The sequence below is a fragment of the Prunus avium genome, chromosome 8 (genome assembly GCF_965620075.1).
Source record: "Prunus avium chromosome 8, drPruAviu1.hap1.1, whole genome shotgun sequence".
Classification (NCBI taxonomy): Eukaryota; Viridiplantae; Streptophyta; class Magnoliopsida; order Rosales; family Rosaceae; genus Prunus; species Prunus avium.
Window position 1 is genome coordinate 29,344,626 of NC_142291.1, and position 24,114 is coordinate 29,368,739.

General features: G+C 38.6%; 1 protein-coding gene, 1 long non-coding RNA gene and 1 pseudogene across 3 annotated transcripts; 2 read left to right on the forward strand and 1 right to left on the reverse strand.

The window, feature by feature from the left end:
• The first annotated feature begins 1,199 nt into the window (after positions 1-1,199).
• Positions 1,200-23,515, forward strand: LOC110745374 (protein DJ-1 homolog D-like; annotated as a pseudogene). The gene is made up of 4 exons (XR_015826429.1): positions 1,200-1,441; positions 2,204-2,644; positions 18,810-19,172; positions 23,272-23,515. The product of XR_015826429.1 is annotated as a protein DJ-1 homolog D-like (transcript).
• On the forward strand, positions 3,477-8,090 carry LOC148292497 (uncharacterized). The gene is made up of 8 exons (XM_088246030.1): positions 3,477-3,611; positions 4,564-5,359; positions 5,467-5,628; positions 5,714-6,567; positions 6,712-6,805; positions 7,030-7,125; positions 7,212-7,597; positions 7,677-8,090. The coding sequence occupies exons 2-8, from the start codon at positions 4,571-4,573 to the stop codon at positions 7,816-7,818; spliced, it is 2,523 nt and encodes an 840-aa protein (XP_088102156.1). The 5' UTR covers positions 3,477-3,611; positions 4,564-4,570; the 3' UTR covers positions 7,819-8,090.
• LOC148292498 (uncharacterized) lies at positions 21,564-22,822 on the reverse strand. Its single transcript, XR_015826438.1, has 2 exons — positions 22,583-22,822; positions 21,564-21,833 (listed from the first exon to the last, which is right to left on the reverse strand). It is a non-coding gene; the product is annotated as an uncharacterized LOC148292498 (long non-coding RNA).
• Positions 23,516-24,114: the final 599 nt, after the last annotated feature.

Consider the following 24,114-nt stretch of genomic DNA (forward strand, 5'->3'; position numbering starts at 1 on the left):
AGGAGAGATGAGAGAAGGTAAAGAAAGAAAGAAAAAATAAGAGAGGGAGAAAAGAAAGAAAGAAAAACGAGAGGGAGAGAAGAGAGAAGTAAAAGAACGAAAAAGAAAGAGAGAGAGAGAGAGAGAGAGAGAGAGAGAGAGAGAGAGAGAGGAGGGAAGGAAAAGAAAGAAAAAAAAAGAAGGTTTGTACAGGTTTGTAAATGCTTAATTTAAGTGGTGGACATATGTAGTGTAGGTAAGAATTTTTTAACAAAAATTTGGGCCGGACATGAGCTCATCCTGCCATAGGCTAGAAACACCCCTGTCGGAGACCCAAGCTTTTTGCCACCAGGGGCTCTAACGATCCCAGGCCTGTTGCTACTAGGGGTCCCAAGCCTTTTGCCACCAGGGACTCCAAGCTTTTTACCACCAGAGGTACTGGGCTTCTTGCCTCCAGGGATACCAGGCTTCTTGCCACCAAGGATCCCAGGCCTATTGCCACCAGGGAAACAGGGTGACATAGAAGCAGAGTGTTGGACTTCACTTTAGGGCAAACCGGTGTGTGTATGGGAAATTTATGGCTCAATCTTTACTGGGAAACTCTCACTAGGCCCTGCTTGTTGCAAGGCTTTCCAATCAATTGATGCGAATTGCTTCGCTAAATTGCTCCCTCCTTTCTTGCTTCCACTGCCCCAGGGAGGCTGTGCTCCAGGGAATGTTGCAACTTCTAAAGCAGTTGGGTCAAAGCAATAGTGGGCAATTGAGAGGATAGTTCTTGCAGGCAAAAAATTATATTTTTATTCTCTTTTGCTTAGGTTGTGAATTGTGATGAATATTTTAAAGAGAATAACATCTGATGAATCTTATTGTATTAAGGCTCTCTCTCAAAATATAAGCCTCCAGAGAAATCCATACTTTTATTGTTGGTGTAATGTGAAAATATATTTAAAGAGCATCGCTGCGCGGCTATACTCTGAAAATAGAATATTTTAAATGTATAGCCGGGTGGCTATACTCCAAAAATAGAATATTTTAACATATTCTATTTATAGAGTATAGCCGCGCGGCTATACGTTTAGAATATTCTGTTTATATCGTATACTTGTTAACAGATTCTATTTATAAAGTCCAGCCGATCGGCTACTACACTATTTGATATTCTATTTATATAGTATATCCGGCCGGCCTGACTTTTAACACTCTATTTATATATTCTATTTGTTTGTCCATCTGAGAGTTTAGTCCAACCAAATTCTCTCTCTCTCTCTCAAATTCCAAGAAAATGGCGAAAGGTGAACGCAGGGTGTTGTTGGTATTGGGGGACTACGCGGAAGACTACGAGGCGATGGTTCCATTTCAAGCACTGCACGCATATGGAGTGTCCGTTGATGCCGTCTGTCCTGGCAAGAAAGCTGGTGATATCTGCCGCACAGCCATTCATCTACTTTCTCCTGCTCACCAGGTCACCCACCTCTGCTTCTTTTGCCTTTTCCTTTTTCTATTTTTTAATGAAAATCGTTTTCTTTAGCCTCATTACATCACTTGAGCACACACACTCAATTAGATTGAAGATTGAATGCTTACTTCACTTGAATTTGTAAACCCAAAACAAGAAATTTGTCTCAAAGATTGAAGTGCTTACAATTCTCACATATGGGATTATGTTGCCTCCTCTAAAATTTGGAATCTGTTCGGACTGGAAATTAGTTTGTCAAGTCTACGAACGAACATCAGGCTTTCAAGTTTAGTTTTTTGCATCAGCCAATCGTTGGTAGTCTTAATTGTAGACAAAATGAATAAGTTTTATTGTTGATTAGATCCACTCTATTAGATTGACAAATAGCAATGCATAGGTTATAGTTCTAGGTTGTGTGGACAGCGAGACTAAAGTAAGCTCAAACAAGAACACATGTTAGGAGTTTTGTTAGAGTGCTTGCTCATTCATTATGAGCTAGAGAACCAACCTGTATTGAGCTTGAGTTCTGGGGACAAGACAGCGTGAACAAATTCTTGGCTCCAACGTCACTGCGTACACCATATTCAATAAACAAAATTGCATTAGTGCCTCGTCTCTAAGTGAAAATAATCTGATAATGGGCTACCTAGGTTTGCTGAATCATGATCTGTGTTTAATTTACAAATCTTCAAATGCTACATGTCTTTCTGGTTCCCCTTTGTTTTAATATGTTTTTTGGTTTTCTGTATTTTTTTTCTTTGGTTGCAGACTTATTCTGAATCACGTGGTCACAATTTCACACTCAATGCAACATTTGATGACATTGAATTTAACAAATATGATGGATTAATAATACCAGGAGGACGGGCACCTGAATATCTTGCTTTGGATGCGTCGGTTTTAGAATTGGTGAGAAAGTTTTCTGAATCCTGAAAGCCAATTGCTTCGGTTTGCCATGGGCAACTTGTCCTAGCAGCTGCAGGCTCGGTTAAAGGTAGGAAGTGTACGGCCTTCCCAGCTGTCAGACCTGTACTTGTTGCTGCAGGTGCTTATTGGGTGGAACCCGAGACCTTGTTGGCGTGTGTTGTTGATGATAATATAATTACTTGGGCTACATATGAAGGCCATCCTGAGTTAATTAGGCTTTTTGTGAAGGCACTAGGAGGTAACATAACTGGTTCAGATAGGAGGATCCTGTTTCTCTGTGGGGTAAGTTTTATTTTCCTTCGTAGTGCAATGAGAAATATGAAATTGTGATGCCGATCAATATTGAGTATATATAGTATTGAGATTTGCCCTTTTACAGATACTTCTGAAAGATGGTGAAAATAACCTGAATAGGCTTTACCAGATTTGCCACAATTCTCTCGTGATAAGGTTCCATCATTCATTCCTATGTGTTTTTTCAATGTTTTGGTGGTATGATTCATTGGTCTGCCTACCAAACCTTAAAGCCCACCACGTTTTGTAAGCTGGTTATTTAACAGTGATAAGATGGTCCATAAATCAAGATTGGCTACTTGACAAACCTTAAAGCCTACCAAATTCAAAATATTATTTTACTTGTCAATATCAATAGTGATAAGATGGTCCATAAATCAAGTTTGGCTTCGTGTTATAATTCACTGTAAGCGCTGGGCTCTAACGAGGACTCCTAAATGAGGATACTATGTGAGGATCAATTTCAGCCATCCAATCTAATCTCAACGGCTGTAAAGAAAAAGCAAGCTTACTATGTAAGTGTGTACGCTACAATTTCCCTCCTTTGGCATTCGCGCCTTTTCTTCTTCCTTCATTTCTGCATTTAATTGTTTTGTGAATTATGACTACAAACCCCAAAATCTGAAAACCCAAATACCCAGAAGCTCCACCCAAAATCCAGATTAAAGGAAAAATTGTTTTCATTTGTGCAAAATCTTACAACCCAAAATCTCATTCCGTTTTCCATCTGGATTTTGAGGCAAGGGTAGTAGAATAGAAAGCAAAAACAGCACGTTGGTCATCCACATCACGCGTTTTAGATACATCAAAACACACACACACACACACACTCTCTCTCTCTCTCTCTCTCTCTGACAGAAACCAGAAAGACGCTTTTTTATTTGGGTGAAAACCCTAACTGGTCCATCACTCTTGAGGTTGAGACCATCGACAACGTGAAAGGCAAGATCCAGAGGTACTGTTTCTCTCTCTTCCTCTTTATCTTCCACACTCTTTGCTGTAGAAGATACTTTGTATAGAGAAACTTGAAAGATAGCCATTCACGTTGCTGCCCCAATTTGATTAGGATGAAAGTAAGGATGATTCTGATGTTGCTGATGATGATATCTTTAGTATTTAATTGTTTTTGGTTGTATTGAAAACAAAGACGAAAAATTTCATTTTGAATGATTTAGGTGATTATTTCATAGGGGTCAATGCTAAGTGATTATCTTTTAGTCTTGAATATGGGTGATCTGACAAGACATATTGAATTTCTATCGGTGTTAGATTCTGCATCTGAATGTGCTGATAATAACGTGTGTAGTATGGATATGGGTGTCTGTTTTGTATCTTGCAAATAAGTGGGTAATCTGGGTATCTTAAGAGGGTATCCGATTGTGTATCTTCACACTAATTAGTGGGTAATCTGGGTATCTTAAGAGGGTATCCCTTGTTCTGTATCTTTTTTTTAAGAAAGAGGTATCCGATTGTGTATCTGAATGTCTTGATAACAGTGTGAATAATATGTATTTGGGTATCATATGAGTATATTTTTTAGAAAGATGCAGTAGGAAACTATTACAATGGCTAGGATAATGTCATTTATGTTTAATGGAAAGAATACTCTTAAGTTTGAACTGGCCACATAAACAATCCAGTCTTCCTTTATCACCGATAATAGTGTGGATGTGTATCAGAACCAACACGATAATACTGTGAGTAGTTTGGATATCAGTATCATATGAGTATCTTAATGTGTTCATTATAGTGTATGGATAATGGTATCAGAGTCTGTATCTGAATGTGTTGATTATATGTCATTCGTATGGATTTACGAATCCTTTTTGTATCATAATGTGTTTATTGTAATGTGAGTAGTATAGATATGAGTATATATTAAGTTGGGTAAATGGTGTATGTTGCAGGTCAAAAATGGAATCTGGGTTTGAGCTTTGTTTTCCTGAATCAGAGGTGTATTCGGCGAGGGTGAATAATCTATGTGTGCCGAGTACAGTACTCAGTAATTTTGTGTTGAAGTTTAGTAATGAACAAATGAGAAGATTTAGAGAGACCTGCTTTGGGCACTTGATGGAGCTGGATAAAATTTCATTTAGTGGTCAAATGGTGCATGGTCTGGCCCTTCGGCGCGTGGCTGGACTTGGTGTGAAGGACATACACGGGCTTAGCTATGCAATAGGGTCCAATGTGGTGCAGTTCACTGCAAAAGTATTTTGTCTAATTAGTGGTCTGAAATTTGGAGTAGAGCCTCACATAACGGCTGAGGATGAAGGTGTAAATCGGCTACTTGATGCTCATATTAGCAATAAGAACCACATTACATTACAAGACATAGAAAAAGCATTCTTAAGCGCCAAATTTGGAAGTGAGGACGTGTTCAAATTGGGAATGCTATGCTTTATAGAGTTTGTGATATTGGGGAAAGCCCCCAATGTTAGGATAAACGAGGAGTATTTACACTTGGTACATAATATGGAGGAATTAAACAACTTTCCGTGGGGTTCGATATCATTTGAGCAGCTCCAGGATTCTTTGTTGTTTAGTCCTGGAAAAAGAGAGAGTGATGAGAATGATGATGGGAAAGAGAAACGACAGAGAAAAGGAAAAGAAGAGGTGAAAAGGAAGAAGAAGTTGGAGGATAAGAAGCATAAAAGAATTAACAGACCGGCGTGGACTATAAAGGGATTGAGCTTTGCTTTCCAAGTAATGTTTAATTCATAATTTCTGCTTTGTAAAGTTGAGTTCATAATTTCTGTTTTGTAAAGTCATGTTCATAAACAATTATTGACTTTGAAATTAACTTGGAGCAGGTTTGGGCGTATGAATTGATTCCTGAATTGGAAATGGCGCCTCTGAGATATTGTAAGAGGAAGGACAAAACTGAATTAGTTCCTCGTATTTGCCGGTGGGAATCTACTGATAAAACCCCTGAGTTTAGAAAGTTGAATGCGTATATTTTTCAAAGCAAACAGGTATTCAGTAAATAATATGTTTATTTCATGACTCAAGTTGTTTAAGTGTATTGTATATGACATGTGAACTGTGTTTTTGTGACAGCATGTTTCGTTACGCCTCCTACGACCAAGTGCACTCGAGCTGAGGCAAAAGTACTGGACTTGGGGAACTAATTTTCATGAAGAGGATGCACCTAGTATGGGTCCTCGAGTATCTACGGACCTTGCTGAAGTAAGCTCTCTTGTGCAGCGATTGGGGGATGAGATTGAAATTTTGCATCGTGAAAAGAGTGAGCAATGGGCAAATTTTGTAGATTTCAAGAACGCAACCAATCATGGGATGGAAGTTATGAGGTTAGAATTGACTGCATTGAGAAAAATGATAGGTCATGGAGGTGGAACTGTGGTTGTGCCATCAGTTGTAAAGGTGAAACGAGTGCAAAGGGAAGAGAGTGTATGTGAGGCACAGGTTGAAGACAGTGAAATGAAAGATGAAAAGCTGGATGACGAAGAGGAGAGAGAGGATGAAGATGAGAAGGGTGGAGAGAAGGTACATGCTGTAGAAAATGACAAGGGAGACGTGGAATACATAACCCCAGAGATTAACTGGGATGATCCTGCATTGGTTTGTGTGACCCTTGTTAACTTTCTTAAAAACCCTTGTCGAAAATGGAAAGTGGCAATGGAAGAGGGTGATGCCGATGATGATAATAATCTTGATGATGATGTAGTTGTGCGTAAGGTCCAAAAAAAGCGGGGTCGAGCACAGAGTTCAATTGTTGAGCCTGCCATGAAGCGGCCAAAGTCTGTGGAATGCAAAACTCCTTGGCAAAGGCAGGAGATTCCGAATATTGGGGAGGAGACAGTTGGTCTTACTTTTGACCCCCTGAGGCCAGTTCGTCGTGGTTTGCTTCTAGAGACAGCGAAATTCTTCTGGGAATGGGGACAAAAAGAAAAGTAGGTTCTCCCTACTTTGGTACTTATTGGAATTCAAATGACTGTATTATGAGAACTTATTGAGTTGTTGGTGAATCTGATTTATTTTTCTGGTAAGGAACTTGGTGAAACTGATTTGATTTTAATATTTGGTGACACCTGCAGTACGCATGTGAGATTATGTGGAAAACATGGTGTGGACACTTCGCATGACTTCTTCATTCGCCTTTTGACCAAGGATGGTTGGTTGAATGACACAGTAAGTATAGAGCAACTGAAACATAATATTTGTTTGGGTGGTAAAATGACATTAGTCAAAGTATAAGAAGTAAATAATGTTATAGATTAAAATAAATTTCATAAAAGATTGCAGATAAATACATAGAAACTTCATTGTTGTTGTATTAATGTTGTTTTATGGTGTGCCCAAATAACTGCTGTTATACGATTTATTGGGGTAATATTGGAAATTTGTTGGTGTAGAACATCGACATGGGATTGTATTTGCTAAGGGTACGGCAGACAATATATGCAAACTTGGTGCGTTCGGACTGGGCAATAGTAGATACTCTGTTCCAGGTATGTATCTTCCATAATATATTATGCATGCTAAATTGGTTCATTTGGTATCTGAACTGATGCATAACTGGTATGCCATTATGTAGACTTATGCTGCAATAGATTTGCAACATATGCGCCTTTATGGTGGAAAGGAAGATAGGACCCATAGCAATGCTTTGGTGAAAATGGTTAATGGCAAACTGCCTACGTGGGGTAAACCTTGGTCTTCCGTGAAAAAAGTTTTTATGCCGTACAATGTGAGGCAAAAGCACTGGGTGGGACTTGTTTTAGATTTAACAAGTTGTGAAATTTTTGTGTACGATTCAAATATAGATTTGTTTAGGACCCACATATTGGTAAAGGCAGTGCAGCCACTTGCAAAATTGATCACTCCATTGTTAGAAGAAGCTGGGTATGTTGGTGATTTTCCTCTGCGAAAAGGTGAGTGGCCAATTCATCGTGTAATGGATTCTGCCCAACAAGTTGGAGGGTGAGTAACTTTCTACCTAACCATTTACATATGTTATTTGCGAATGTGGAATGATTCACAGTTTATTACCTATTTTCAGCGGTGACTGCGGGATGTTTGTCATCAAATACTGTGACTTTCTGAGCTGGAATGTGGAGTTGGGGAAAATTTCAAATGAGGCCATGCATTTATTCCGTCTAAAGCTTACTGTAGACTTGTTGCATGGATGCTACAATATATAGCTGTATGATTATGGCTGAATGTTTAACTGCCTTAGTTTTGAACTTGAGAGGTATTTCCAACCGTGTGAACACACATGCAACACTATTTTGTTTTGATTACGGTGATGTGAATATATTAGCAATTCACTCAGAACACTGAGTTGCATGTTGTTTAATTAGAAAGTTTTTTTTAAAACTTCAGAAGCCGAAGAAAATATGTACATATAATATTGTCACACAATAACCGTGATACAATATGAGAAAGGTGGATAAAAGGATGTTATGCCATATTGTCATACAATAACCGTGAAAGCACTTCCCAATATATGTGAAAACAAAATGTAGTAGTCGTTTGGGTTTTGCCCCTTACTAGTTGATCAGTTTATAAACAGAATATTGAAAGCGATTCCCCATGTATCCCAGTGGTGGGTTTGGGGTTGGTTTCGGTTTCTTTATCCTTAATTTCGGTTTCTTTGTCCTTTAATCATGAGGCTCAAGACGACAGGGTTGATTTCAACATATCTTCTTGTTGCTTTGGTTTATTTTTTTGTCCTTGCTGTTTGACTAGTTTTGTCCTCTTGGTGGTTTTTTGTCCTCTTGTTGCTTTGGTTTAACCACATATAGTATTAGCATTAACTTGGTTTTTGCCACATATAATATTAGCATTTTGAAGACGGCGCATGCATAATATCATTTAGTACCCATCCCAAGTTATTATTTGTTGATAGCATAAAAACATACCCATCCCAAGTAATTATTTAGTACCTAAATTCCTCAACAGAGGAATGCTATTTAGTACCTTCTCTCGGTCGCCACTCTCTTTATTTTTTTATTTATTCTTTTCTCTCTCTGTCTCTCTTTTTCTTCTCCTTCTCACATCCGTAGCCTCGTCCTCCTCTGTTTTTTCCCTTGTTTTATCATCTGGGTAGCTCTAGTTTTTAGTTTTTAGTTTTCTTATTCATTCATTACTGGTTTTGGGTTCAAATTTGCTTTTTATTTTTCGTGACCCCTCTTTGTTATGCTCATGTTCATAACCATGACAGCACTTCCCAGTCGCTTGGGTTTTATCCCTTACTGGTTGATCATTTTACAAACAGAATATTGAAACCAAAAGATTCCTATTACAATATGGAAACTTTAAAAGATATTCATATTACAAGGAAGTCAAAACAGTGATTACATTTTCATGAAATTCACAGCTAAATTCACAATGGATACAACTAACATCACTACAAACATATCTTGAATGGCTTTCAGTATTTGGATTATATCAGCAGATGTTTTCAGTTCCTTGGCATTAGGCATAGCGGTAGGCTGCTGAAGGTGAGATTCACTTGGCATGTTGGCTGTAGTCACCCATTCATATCCACTACACCTAGTAGCTCCCTACAAAATAACCGAATATAATACATTACAATTTTTAGATTGGGAAGAAAATTTTTGTGGAAACTAAACACTTACATATGAGGTGAAGCACTTCCAATATGGCTTGCCCAGATTCCTTTCGGATTTGGAAATGAACATGACCATCTCAGCACTGCAGTGTGGACACCTCTTTCGTTGAGTGTTGGCTGAGGAAGTCGACATTGCATAAAATGAAATGCGTGGATGTCTTGACTATATTCATAGAACACTGAGCAAATAAAATAAAATAAAATTTATTTTTAAACATAAACAAAATGAGAATACAAAATAGGACAACGTGTGCCCTCGAAAAGGAAACTTGTCATTGGGTGATGGTGCACGTGTTCATTGACTGGTAAACATGAAAGAGAATCCGTACGTATCTCAGTGGTGGGTTTGGAGTTGGTTTCGGTTTCTTTATCCTTTAAGCGTGATACTCAAGATGACAGGTTTGATCAACATATTGTTGCTTTGGTATTTTTCCTGTTTCATGTTGTTTGATTGGTTTTGTCCTGTTTGTGGTTCTTTGACCTCTCTTTGGTCTTTACTTATGAATGTTCATTTGTACACACACAAAAAAAGGAAAATATCTCTTCACAAACATAATCGCAAGAGGCAAATACATTACCTTGGTTTTTGAACGCAGCATGCATAATATCATTTTAATACCAAGCCCAAGTTATTGTTTGTTGATAGCACTCATCTCAAGTTATTCTTTAGTACCCTAATTCCTGACCAAAGGAATGCTATTCAGAATCCCATTACTTGGTAGACATGTGGATACACAAACGATTGTTGTCTCTCTGTCTCTCCCTTCTCTCGATTGTTGTCTCTCTTATGCTATTTTTCATAAGTGGCCAGCTTTGGTTTTGGTTAATTTCATGTTATAATAGCTAACAATATAGTCCGTATACTTTTATTTCAATTTCCTAAATAGACGGTATTCAAATCAAGACCCTATTTCCTTTTAGTCTTAAATATTGCCATACATCTAAACTACCAACTCCTTATAATGATCCAATGAAAAAGAAATAGTTTAATGATCCTAAACCCTAAACCCTAACTCTTAACCCCAAACCCCTACAACCTAAACCCTAAACCCTAACTCTTAACCCCAAACCCCTACAACCTAAACCCTAAACCCTAACTCTTAACCCCAAACCCCTAAACCCTAACCCCAAACCTCTAAAACCTAACCCCTTTAATACCAAACCTATACCCTAACTCTTAACCCCAAACCTCTAAACCCTAACCCCTACAACCTCGGATATATACCCTAACTCTTAACCCCAAACCTCTAAACCCTAACCCCTACAACCTAAAACCTAAACCCTAACTCTTAACCCCAAACCTCTAAAACCTAAATAAATTTTGAAGTACAATTTGGGGGACAACCATAAATGTGAATTATGCAAAGCAATTGATAACATAACCACAATTGTGTAAACCCTAAGCTATTGTTTGAACCATGACATAAGGACGGGATCGAAATTTGATGGCAATGACGAGATTTGAAGTATGTGATCGAAGGAAATGTCGTACCAATCCCGACAAATAGAGTTTGGGCATTTTTTTTAATTATGATCGATTTTTGAATAAGTTCTAAGTAAAATGAAATAATTCATTGCATAGGAAAAATACAATAACACAACAATATATACGTACTTGTCACAACAATACATACATCGTATTCCCAGTCTAATTGGTAAATAATAATTAGAAACTCTCTTTTTAAAATACTTCCCCCAAGGCATCGTAAAGTTATCAGAAACAGTGATTTAATCCCTTAGGAGTTGAAACAACATCGGGGTTGGCCCTCCACTTAACACCCAGCCGAAGTGGATATACAATATAATTAGCTTTGGTTGGAAACTACATATAATATTGAGCATTCAACATAGAGGGGAACAAAAAAAATAAATAGCAGCAAAATCGAGAAAATGTTATTTGGATTTGTCTGAATGAGTGAGTTTTAAATATATATAAAATTGAGCATGGTCCAGTCGTACATAAATATCATACTAATATTTATGTTTTGTAGTTGTTGTTGTACTACAAAACCCTTACCCTGCATGCATGTGTTCTTGGTTTTGGAATAGGAACTTCTCCATTGACAACGTTGGGCAAACCTTTGCAATGTTGACGAGTTCATGAAATAATCTGCATACACCATCTATACTGTAAAGTTGTTATGATTAGTCCTTCATATAGTAGCAAGTTACAAGAATGCAGTGATGGAGGATAACGGTGCAATGGTGTAATTAAACAAAAGTTTGATCGTCAGAACAATCCGTATATATAACATACGGATATGACGCCTTTTTTCATGTGTATCCACCTCATTCAAAGGCTACCATACATACGTAGATTAGGCATAGATTGGGATATATACACCTTAAATAAATGTACCATATATCTGATTAAGATGTTGAAGGAGATTGAGTGGATGAAGTAGTTTATAATATTCGACAAATTTGAAAGAGATCCATATCCATCAGTAGTAATAGGACGTTCATTTTGGCGGGAAAAAAGTGACGACTGAGGATATTTATACCCCCTCCCACAGCAAGCAATTACTACAAAATTCCCAACACTGATAATGTCTTCTTCACCTACCAAAGTTCCCATAATACTTATAAATACTCCACCACAAAAATGTACGGAAGCATTGTCACGAAGGAAGAATGAAGCTGAAGATGATGTTCAACGTGTTGCCAAGTGCCAGCGTTTATCTTATGACATTGAGGATGCAACTGGTATCGGGCAATCTAGGTATGAGGCGTTGATGCTGGCCATCAAACGCCAACAGCTACGTCTAAATTGGCATCAAGAAACCTTGACATCGGAGAAAAAAAAAGCGAAATTCTACCTAGGCACCGTAAAAACACTGAAAGTAAGGGTTAGGCTTGCGAAAGAGAATGGTTTTAAAAAGTTTTGTGCTTCCAATGAGGCAATACAGATGAGGGAAGCTGAAGCACGTAAAGGTTTTGATCTATTCCGCAAGTATGCAAAAAGGGTTGTGCCGGAGTATAATTGGGATGCCATTACCATGAACTAAATCCAAAATTGTAATATGTTTTGCTTTATTTTAATATCTTTGTTTTGCAATGTACAAATGGTTGGTTTGGAGTCATTATAGAGTCGTACGTGTGTCAGTGATGTCAGATCTGAATATGGTTTTAGTTGTATAATGTGTATGATAATGTTAACTACCCATGTCTAAATATATCATTGCCCCTTTCTGAATGGGGTTATTAACAGGAGGGGATGCTTCTCAGAAAGGAAAATTATAGTTGCTTTCATCTTACAAAATGAGTGACGTTTGGTAAAATTGTAATTAAGCTCACAAAATTTCAATTAATATAGGGTCAAATGGTAAAACAACACTTACACTAGACCGGGGGGACAGGAAGTGTAGTTAAAAAAAAATTACTCTTATATGTTTTCATGTTTAAGTTGGGTGTCGTGTCTCCATTCGCTTTGGGTCTCTCAAAATCTTGGGAACATGAGATTTACAATATGGCTATTTATAATTGTAATCAACAAGCTTAAAAACAAAGACTTTGTGTGCAGAAAACTCTTCGTTTCCATTTTGAATATCCATGGCTAGTTCGAGTGGACATGCGACCGAGTGGGACTCTGATGGGTCCTTGGAGTATGTCCCCAAATTTCCAAAGTCTCCTCCACCACCACTTTCATTTCCAACTTCCTCAGCAAGCGAGGGGGACTCCGATGATCCCGCTGTGGAAATAAATGATATAAACAACAAATTGGCCCACAATTCCTCAATGGTCCATTATTGGACAGAAAAGTGTGTCAGAGCTGAGCGAAAGTTAGCTTATGTGACTAGGCAAGTTAACAAGGCTCATTACAGAAGAGAGAAGCACAGACTTCGAGCTCAAAGAAGAAAGTGGTTAGCTAAGGATTTGCAGATGACAGAGGAGGATGTCATGTTTGAAACCACAACCATCCACAAAGGAGGCAACATGCATCGTCAGGCCATGCATGTGGCTTTCAAAGAAGGTTTCGAAAAATTTAGACGCATCGCTGCTGATGCCCACAAAGATATTGACTGGGACGTCATAACAGTATCTGCTGCCCAAGAATTCACCTATGGCGGTGTGGACCCAACCCAACACAGCCACCAACCAAGTGGTGAATACACATCTTTAACAGCGAATGAGAATGCATGAGAGTGATCTCTTTATGAATCCTTGATTAAATGTATTCAGTCGTTTTTCTATTCAGTACTTTTCTACTAATACGAATGGGGGTATCCTGGGGTCATGCTTTTGTACTGCTGAATTTTTTGTTCATGTCTTGGAAAAGGTGTTATGTGCATTTCCAAGGGGTTGGCCTCCCAAATTTTGAACATTCACTTTCATAAAACTTCTGCAGAAAAATGTTGCATGCAAAATATTTCACCCCAACATGAACATCACCTTTTTGGAGTTTATTGAAATAAAATGGCTTGGCTTCCACGCACATAATGTCAGAAATCAATAAATCTATGATATCATTAGTGATAATGTGTTGAGAAAAAATGGCTCAATTAAAAAGATACAAAAATAAAGACTAGCGACCGGTCGCAGGTTATGAGCGACCGGTCGGTTTCAGGCAGATTGCAAAGTCTGAATTGGTTTTCAACTCTGTGCCAAAGCGACCGGTCGCAATGTATCCGCGACCGGTCGTAAGGTATCCGCGACCGGTCGCAAGGTATCCGCGACCGGTCGCCCAGAACTTGCTGTTTCAGTTTCTACGCGTTTTCAAGTCTTCCTTTGTGTGCTATCACTTTCTATCGACTTGGAAGGATTTTTCTGATCAATTCTGAGATATTAGAAGGTGGCAAGCAGCTGGAAAGTTGGGGAGAACACTTTGGCAAATTGATGACTTGCTTCAATGAGTGAATACTCTCTTGGTTTAAGAGATATATGGCAGCTAAATTATTGTCTAAAGTGCCTCACCGACGCTGCAACAAGAGGTGAGAAAACTAGTTGCAGAAACAAAAGAGTTGGTGGAAACAAAAAATGTCTTGTAGTCCAGTTGTCAAGATATCTTCTTGTGTTTGATAATAAATAAAAAAATTTCTTCTGAGATATCTTCTAGTCTAGTTGTAAAGATGAAACTCATTTAACAATTAAAAGCTGGCTACCAAACAAATAGAGGTGGCAGCCATCACTTATTGGATGAACATAATTCGATCATGTAGGCTTTGGTGCTTCCAGCTATCATTTGGATTGCTGGCCTTGATATTTTCAGATTGTTCCATACAGAGTGAGAGTTATGAAGAGGAAAATAAAGTAGAACAAATTTATTGGGAATTTCACAAGGGGCATCAAAAGGGTTTGAGCTTCGTGAGAGAAAAGTGCGCTAAGTGAGAGTACAGTATCAAAGCACTTGTGTGTGCCATAAATCCGTTGAAACATCAATTCTGAGAGACCGATCGCAAGCATTGAGATACCGATCGTAAGCATTGAGATACCGATCAGATAAGTGTCATAAATACTTGCCGAGCATTCACAGGAAACGTATATACGTATCACTACATACTCAAACTCAGGGTTCGCAAAAAAAAACCAATCAGACATGAACCGATTACATAAGTGTCACAAAAGCTTCCCGTACAATAAAAACCAACGCCAATAGGTATCATTAAATACTCAAACGCTGGGTCCGTGCATTAAATCAAACTCCTGCATAAATGCCTGGGTCATACTTGGCTGAGTTCCTTCACTGTTCTGCGTACTCTGATTAGGCTGCATATTCTCAGGAACTGGAGCAGCAATATCGGCGTCAGGACATGAAGAACTGCAATTCAAAATTCATACATAATTACAATCATTACAAGTAAATATATTGAAGTAATATATACGTTATATTTGCTTACAGGCTAGTAAGTCTTGGACATTTCCTTCTATTGTGATCACTCTTCCTGCACTCAGTGCACCGACGTTTATATCGTCCTGCTAGCTTCTCATGTTGTCCTTTAAATCTTTTTGGACGACCTTTTGATTTAACTCGATTAGGATCTTTTATTCTCACTTGGGCAGAACTACCTTCCTCATCTTCATTGGGTTCTTCAACATCAGCGGTTGATGAAACTAAGCTAGTAAGCTTCCCACGAATGTCGTCAAATGTTTTTTGCAGTAGGTCAACACCTTCAACAGACAACAACGCCGAATCAATCAAATCAGCTGCAACTTTGCATAATGTCGATTTCTTAACCAAAATACAACCATCAACGCTATCCTTAACTTCTTTTCCATCCTTATCAAAAACTACACCTAACTTTACACTTTTCATCCATCTTTCCAATATATACTTCTCTGGTAAATACGCAACCTGCTTCATTCGTAAAAATGATATGATATGTCGGCACGGAATACCACGAAATTCAAATCCCCGACAGCTACAACAAGCTAGATCGATATCTTTATTATGCACAAGCTCTTTTATCCGTGTAACCCCCGGTTGTACCCTCTCAATTACTTTGTACGTGCAATGAGTCTCATATTCCTTTACAACTTCAAAGAAGCATAAAAGGCTTTCAAAGTCCTCTCGCTCAAAGATGTCAAGAATCCCTCTTGTGTAAATGCCTCCCATTTGAAGTTGCATTGGTGTGAGAAATGGAGTTGGAGATTTTTCATTTTGATCAACATGATCAGCCAATAACTCTTTATGCCTTTGTGAAGCAAGAGCTCTTTCAAAACGTACTATAAATTCCATCAACGTGTTGTTCTTGTTAATATATTGTTTGAAAAAAGAATGACAGCTTTCGGCCCGTTGACTACTTGACATCCCAGCCGAAAACACATGTTTTACATATGATGGAACCCAATTCTCCCGCAAGGCATGAATTGCGCTCAGCCACATATGCTCTTTCAGCCCATTTTTTGTAATAACTTCATCCCATTTGGCATCAAATTCTTCTCTGCTATCTATATCCCATATGCAATTGCACAGTTCTGAAAAACACTCTCTAATGCCCACTTTCTCTATCAATTTATTCATTATATGCCATATGCAATATCTATGGAATGTTGTCGGGAAGCTTATCGCAATTGCCTTTGCAATAGCTGCATCTTGATCTGTAATGATCATTTTGGGTGCCCCATGTGGCATGACTTTCTTAAATTCCTCAAACAACCAAACAAATGCTTCTGTGGTTTCACTTGTTAGGAAAGCACAACCAAACAATATTGTTTGACGATGGTTATTAACACCTAACAAAGGCGCAAATACCATGCCATAACGGTTGGTGTTGAACGTCGTATCAAATACCACCACATCTCCAAAAATCCCATAAGCTCTTCTTGACCTTGCATCTGCCCAAAAAACATTACCCATCCTTCCTTCCGAATCTAACTTCATCTTGAAATAAAATGATTCATTTTTTTCTTGCTCTCCCAAAAAATGCTCTTTAAGAAGATCTGCATCATGGCCAGTAACCTCTGCTCGCATGTCCCTTCGGTAATTATAGACATCTTTCCTTAAAAACCCAATATTTTCTAATCCCCCTGCTAGCACCTCAACAAGGCTTACTTGTTGATGTACTGGGATGTTAACTTCGGAAAGATGTGCATTATACACCTTTGTAGAATCTGTAAGTTTACGGTGAGATCTCAACAAATGGACTTTATCGTATGCTGTCATTTCATGGTTGTGTTCCTCCTTGAACTTTACAACAGTGTACTTATTCTTTTCATATGGCTTCAAAACTGCAAGTTTAGCCATGCAACCAGTTCGAACACATCCTCGCCTTCTTTTCTTCCGACCAACCTTGCTCTCCGTATGCCCTTGTTTAGAACATACAAATTCTTTCCTTACTACCTCCCCTGTGACTCTTGAAGTTTTGGTTGTATAACACCGAACGCCAAATCCTGCTTTTTTTGCATACACATTATACATTTTTAACACATCCTCAAGGGAATCAAATTCAAGTCCCACTTGTGGTTTGAACTCCACACTTACTTCCGGAGTCACCTCTAATTCAGACTCCATTTCAGAATTCTTTCAATTTAATCCTGGATATCACATAAACATCATAATAATGTCGGCATATGCTCCCAACCAACATTCAAATATATATTAACTACATAATTATATGCATAATAAATATAAACATGCGGTTATATTTTCACGAAACACAGTTATGAACTTGTCATGTATGGCAAATGAAACCTAAACACAAATTCTTGCTAGCATAGTTTATTCTTAATATGTGAAAAACATTTGTGAACCTCTGCTGTATGGCAAATGATACCTTCCAGATAGACTCTTTTTAGCATAGTTTATTCTTAATCTGTGAAAACCATTTTTCAACTTGTGATGTATTGCAAATCAATCAATTAACACAGCTTTTTGCTAACATAGTTTATTCTTAATCTGTGAAAGAGTTCTGAACTACTGATGTGTGGTATTCTTCTGAATTGATTGTACTAATCAACAATACTATAGTCTCTTCGTAATCTGTTTTTTCTGGTCAATCTTAATCAGTTCAAACACCGTGCTACCCCCCTCCCCCCCCCCCCCCCCCCCCCCCCCCTTAGGAAGCCTTTCTCAGTCTTTAGTGAAACAATGAAACAACTAACATTCAAAGTAGTGTAACTATTCAACCAAAACAAAAGTTGCGTAACTAATGGCCATATACTTGGTCAAATACTCAATTTCCCAAATATAGAATATCTCTTACCTTAGAATTCGGAGCTTCCTGTAGAAATATGACAATGGAGCAACAATCTAGCTCGATTTCAACCCCAAATATTTCTGGATTCCTCAAATATCACAATGGAGCAACAACCCAGCTTGTACAAATATGGATTCCAACTCAGAGATTTTAAAACCAACAGTATAGAACCAGAGCCAAGTGCTCATTTTGTGGTCTCCAATCATCAAGTAATGAACTCAAGGAAAAAAATATTACACGGGTAGATGAAACTTGCTTGGTATGGTATGGTATGAATCACCAAACTAGACAAATGAAAAGAGAGAAATGAATTACAGAGGTAGATGAAACTTGCTTTGTAGGTATGAATGACCAAACAAGAAAAGAGAATTAGAGGGGTAGACCATAGGGAGGGAGGGAGGAGAATATCAAACCAGAAGAGGAAAAAAAAATTGTGTTCTTCAACAGAGCTTCTGTTTTTGGAGAGAGTGAGGAGAGAGCATGCGCAAGAAGAAAAAAAGAAAGAGAATTACAGCGGTAGATCGTAGGGATGGAGGGAAGAGAATACCAAACCAGAAAAGAAATTGTGTTCTTCAAGAGAGTATTGTTTTTGGAGGGAGGGATATTTTTGGAGGGAGAGAGGAGAGAGCATGCGCATAACAGGGAGTGTTCCAGTGCAATATTTACAGCTAGAATTGCTTTTCAGAGAACCGTTGGATTATATCCAACGGTGTTCTCATATTAAGTCCTCATTTAGAGGTTCTTGCTAGAGCCTTGCCCTTCACTGTAAATCTAGTAAACCCCTTGACAAGAACGTTAGAGCTGCATGTTGTTTGTTTATGAACTAATTGTTATCTACGTATTATTCTAGTCAATGATCAAAATTTTATATTTCTCACAGTTACTAAAGCATCATTCACTTTCTCTCCCTCAACACTTGTAGGACTTCATGGAAGATTATGAGGTAATTGTGCCTTTTCAGTCTCTTCAAGCTCTAGGATGCCATGTTGATGCAGTTTGCCCCAAGAGGAAAGCTGGTGAAATCTGTGCAACTGCTGTCCATGATTTTTAAGGTAACCAAACATACAGTGAGAAGCCGGGCCATAATTTCACTTTAACAGCTGACTTTGAAGCTCTATATGTCTCGAGTTATGATGCTCTTGTAATCCCTGGAGGTCGAGCCCCAGAATATTTGGCATTGGATGAGAAAGTTATTGCATTAGTGAAGCAAATTGCGGAAGCCAGGAAACCAATTGCATCCTTCTGCCACGGGCAGCAGATTTTAGCTGCTGCTGGTGTTCTACAGGTAAGGTTACTCCCTTTAAGCCAGGCTATGCCTTTGTTTCCAGAAATTTGATCCGAATTTCAATTTGGTCCATATTCTTTAAGTTTCTCAATCAAATCCGACTATTTCCATATCGTTTCAATTTGGTGCGTCGTCAAACATAGTATTGATATTGTTAAAAATATTACTGACTTTCTTTAATTCCATGTGATGCCACCAAAGGAATTGCTCCAATAATTGGGTTCTTTTGAAACAAAGTGAAGCTGTAATCCCTGTTTAGGTGACAGTGTAGTTTTATTGTATCTATAGCTCATCTTTTAATAGGGATGGGTCCCATGTTGTTGGGATCAGTCCCATGCTGTCCAGAAGTTCAATAAGTTGATTTCTGAAACTAAATGAGTTGAAAGTGTACAAAATGCAGAAACAATAATATAAAGTTAATTTGTTAGGCACGCAAACAAGGACGCAAAATCCTCATTAACAATCCAAAATCATATAACAAAATCAAGATTATAAATTTTGGAATTTTAAAGTCCAAGCATGATATGGTAGATATGGGAGGATGCTACAATGAGGGGGATCTGAGTGGGGGGTTTGAGTGAGGGGTTCAATCCAACCATCCAATCATTAAAAAAGTTTTAAGTTCAAAATTTCCTTTATAATATTGGATAGTGGTATTGAAACCCTCACCCACAACCCCTCATTATAGCATTTCCGTGGTAGATATACATTTATAATGTAGATTACATAACTTTTACGCTTTTTAACATCAACTAAAATGCTAGAGTAAAATTAATTTTTTGTGTGGGAAGTTTAACCAAAAAGACAATAGACAGATGGATTTATTTGTTCTTTTACTCACTATCAATGTAGTTGATCGTAAATTTAAATGTTTGTTCTGTTGTGGGTGTTGATGAGAAAGCTTGCCAGTTGGTGCATGAACATTTGTGCTGTAATATAAAAGTCAGAAGGTGTGTACTGTAATGCAGAATTCTCTGACGGAATATATGCAGTAAAAATCTATGCTAGATGGAATGGTTTAAGAATGGGGTAAAACAAGAAATTACCTAGTAAGGAAAGCCAAAAGGCTTGGCTGAGCTAGGCAGTTTCAGTTTTTCAGAAGGTGTTAGGAAGAGTTGGGAGTATCATCAATTTTGTAAGAGGGTTGATTTACTGAGTGAGTATTTTATGACAAGGGAAAAAAGAAAGCTGACAGGACCCGCCCCGGATTTCCTCGGAACCCGGGTCGAATCCCGCCTAAATATCCGGCATTCCGCAGATGCCGGGCCCATGTACTAAAACCCGAGACTTTCTACCAAAATTTTGGCAGAGTCTCCCCTGTAAACAGGACATAACCCAAAAATTTCAACCTGCCAAAAACACAGATATTTAAAACCCAACAGCCAGCATGCATTACACAATACATAGCATTTACAAACTGTGGCCTCCGGCCTCAAAATACCAAATTCTAACTGGGCAATAACAGAGCATCTAACAGAATTCAAAGAAAATAAAAGTGGGAAGGAAGTTTAACGATTTTACATAGCACAGAGGCCCTGAGAAGGCTCAAGTGCTGAAGCTCGTGAAAACAGGAGCACAAGACACGACACTGTGGCTCGTCCCAGTCAACTACTGGCTGTGGGGCGCAAAACAGAAAATTGTGAGTGGACAAAACAACGTTTAGTTCAATTTAAACCAAAGTAGTATAACCCCACTGTTAGAAAACCATGCATGAAATCAATACATTAAAAACCATCATATTCATACATATATAGTTTGCTCAACCCGAGCTAAATCCGAAATTCAGTGAAACTTGCAAATCAACCCACCCAAACCTTTCCTTACAAAACTCAAATCAAACTCTCGAAACCCGTGCCCACCGGCACGACGAGCGGGGAAGTATCCTCGCTCAAAAATAAGAACAATTGCATAATACTAGAATATGAGAGATATATATATATATATATATATATATATATATATATATATATATATATATATATATATATATATATATATATATATAAGACACACCTAATTGTACCGGGGAAACAATCCAGCAGGGGATTGTTGACTAGCTCACAATTATCAGCCCTCAAGCGGACTATGTGGCTAGGGACAAGCCGTCCAACTGGGGGACTAACTCTCAGCCAGCACGTACGGACGAAGAATCAAGACCCGTACGCCTGTAAACAGTCCTACGCGCGCAGACTACCCAATTAAGGGTCTACAGCGACACCCCGTTAAGGTATGCCCCGGGTTCCGATATTTCCAAGTATCACATTTCCATAATCCATTCACAAATCCAAGGGGGATGTACACGGGGTAGTGCTTATAGCACTTCAAACTGACAATCTATACCACATCTTTCCACAACTCATAAAACAACCCCGTACTTCCCACACATAGCCCTCAAAGATAGATAACAATTCACATATATCAATTTATATATACTCAAGATACTTAGAATATCAAAACCCAGAAAATATACCAAATACTTACGAACATATTAGTTTCACTTTAAAGCACAAATTAACTGTCAGTAAATCCTTAAATTCTTATACATGCAATTTCCAAGATAAATCCATGCTATTTATTTGAAAACAAAGTCCACTCACAAGTAGTCCCAAGCTGCGTGACCCCGAGAGGGTCCTGCCTGCTCCGAAGGCGGAGTCGGATTACCTATTTCAGAATAGAAATACGATATAAAAATCCAACTCTTCAAAATAAGACTTTAAAATAAAATCCTAATTTTCCCGGGTTTCTAGTACGCACGAGGAACGAGACACTCCTAGGGTCCACCTAAGAGTTTCAAACGCTGAAAAAGTCTCGGAAGACACTCGATCAACCGGACGGTCAAAACTCACGATCGAACGGTTATCGTAAATCATAAACTTTAAATCATTGAATCGGAACATCTGGGGCTCCGATTCACAATCCGTGAATTCCTATGCGATCCTAGGAATACCTGGAACAACATACGTGAAATTGGGTTTGATCCAACGGGCCAAACACATCACACCCGAAAATCACATAATATGTCAAATTGGTTCGAGGCCCAAACGATATCCAAATTGAGATCCGTAAACTCCTACGCGCTCGTGACAACACAAGGATCATTCTAGGATAAAGTGTGACCTCTGCCGGACTGCCCACGCGCCGCCCCACGCGCTGCCGCGCGTGGGTGGCTTGATCACAATTCCGGTGACCGGCTTAGTATTTTGGCTCCAAACTCCTAACCTAGGTAATACACCTAATTTGGAACCACTTTTCTTCTTGGGTGAAGGCCAGAAAATGGCCGGAAGTGGCCCAAAATGGTGGCCGAAACTGCCAGTTTTCTTCAATTCGAAATTTGAGTTATAAACTCTCAAAATTTCGGGAAACCTATCCAACAGGCAGCTAGAGCACGAAAAGTAGATGAAATTTCATACCTCACTCGTCCAAATCGGTTGAGAAACGAAGGAGAACGAGCCTTTGGAAAATCTGCCAAAACCAGCAAATTTTCTGCGTTTTTTCCGGTGGCTGCAGCGGCTGGCGACGGCAGAGATGGCGGGGGAGGAGACGGCAGGGCCGGGCCTGTGAGCTTGGCTCCGACGGTGGGGGCTACGGTGGTCAGTGGTGGTGGCTGGGGGTTTTGCAGCGGGAGAGGGAGTCGACGGGAGAGAGAGAGACGCACGGGAGAGAGAGAAGGAAATGAGAGAAATATAATCAGATTTTCTGATTTTAACAGAAATTTATTTCTGAAAATAATTCCAAATAGACCCTCGATGATTTTTCAACCATAACTTCTTCGTTTCAAATCCGAATCGAGCCTACCGCGTGTCTACGGACTCGGCTCAGTACCACCTTTCTAAAAACACCACTTGCTGCTCCAAACTCTCTCCGGATAAAAATTGACCTTTTTGGCCCCACTTCAAAGGCAAAAATTGGAAATTCCAAAATTTAATTAAATTAAATCCAATCTTAATAATATTTTGGGTCGGGATGTTACAAAACCACCTTGAAGTTGTAATCTGCTTGCCTTTTGCTGATTCTTCTGATTCAGGGTTGATTTACTTATTTTCACATTATCAACTTTTTTTAATCATGTCCTAATTGTTGTTAACTGGCCAAATTTTAGGGAAAGAAATGTACTGCATATCCAGGGTTAAGCTTAATGTGGTTTTGTCGGGAGCAACATGGCTGGAACCTAGTCCAATAGATCGTTGCTTCACGGATGGAAATTTGGTTTTGGAGCAGCATGGCCGGGCCGCCCAGAGTTCATTTCTCAGTTGATGACATTGCTTGATATTCGAGTATCATTCCAGTTGCTGTTTACTGGCTCAGCTGCTTGCATGTACTATATGTAATTCATGAAAGAATAAGGCACGTATGTTGTGTTATGTTAAGGTGACGTTTGCATATATGAGGGAACAAGTGACACTCTGGTTTTGATATGCATATGCCATGTTCCATGCAAGTTTGGTTGTGGATGAAATAAAAGAGAACTAGCCAACAAAACCCAAACAAAAGGTTAAAAAAAAAAAGTTAGAAGCACAAAAGCTAGAAACAAAATAAAAGAAAAGAAAAAAGAACAGTGCATACACACCATGAGAAATTAATCGACAACCTACAAATGTATACTTAAAACAAAAATAAGAACACAACTACACAAAAATGAGTGTAGAAGAACCATATTAGAAAACTTAAAAAACAAATTGAAACAAGACAACAATTAAAAAGACCATGCTAAAACGAAAGCAAAATAAGAAGTAACCATAAAAAGAAACAAAAGCCTACTAAAACCATCAAACCACAAGAAACCACTCCAAACTTATCTGTTAACGTTGAAAACACCCAATAAAACCGTTAGTAACTGCTCCCAACTTTGGAATTGCAATGCTTGTAGAGGATCAAATGAACCGCCAAAAACTGCTCCCAACTGTGGAACTGCCAAGGCTTGTATAGGGGCAAAAACCATGCA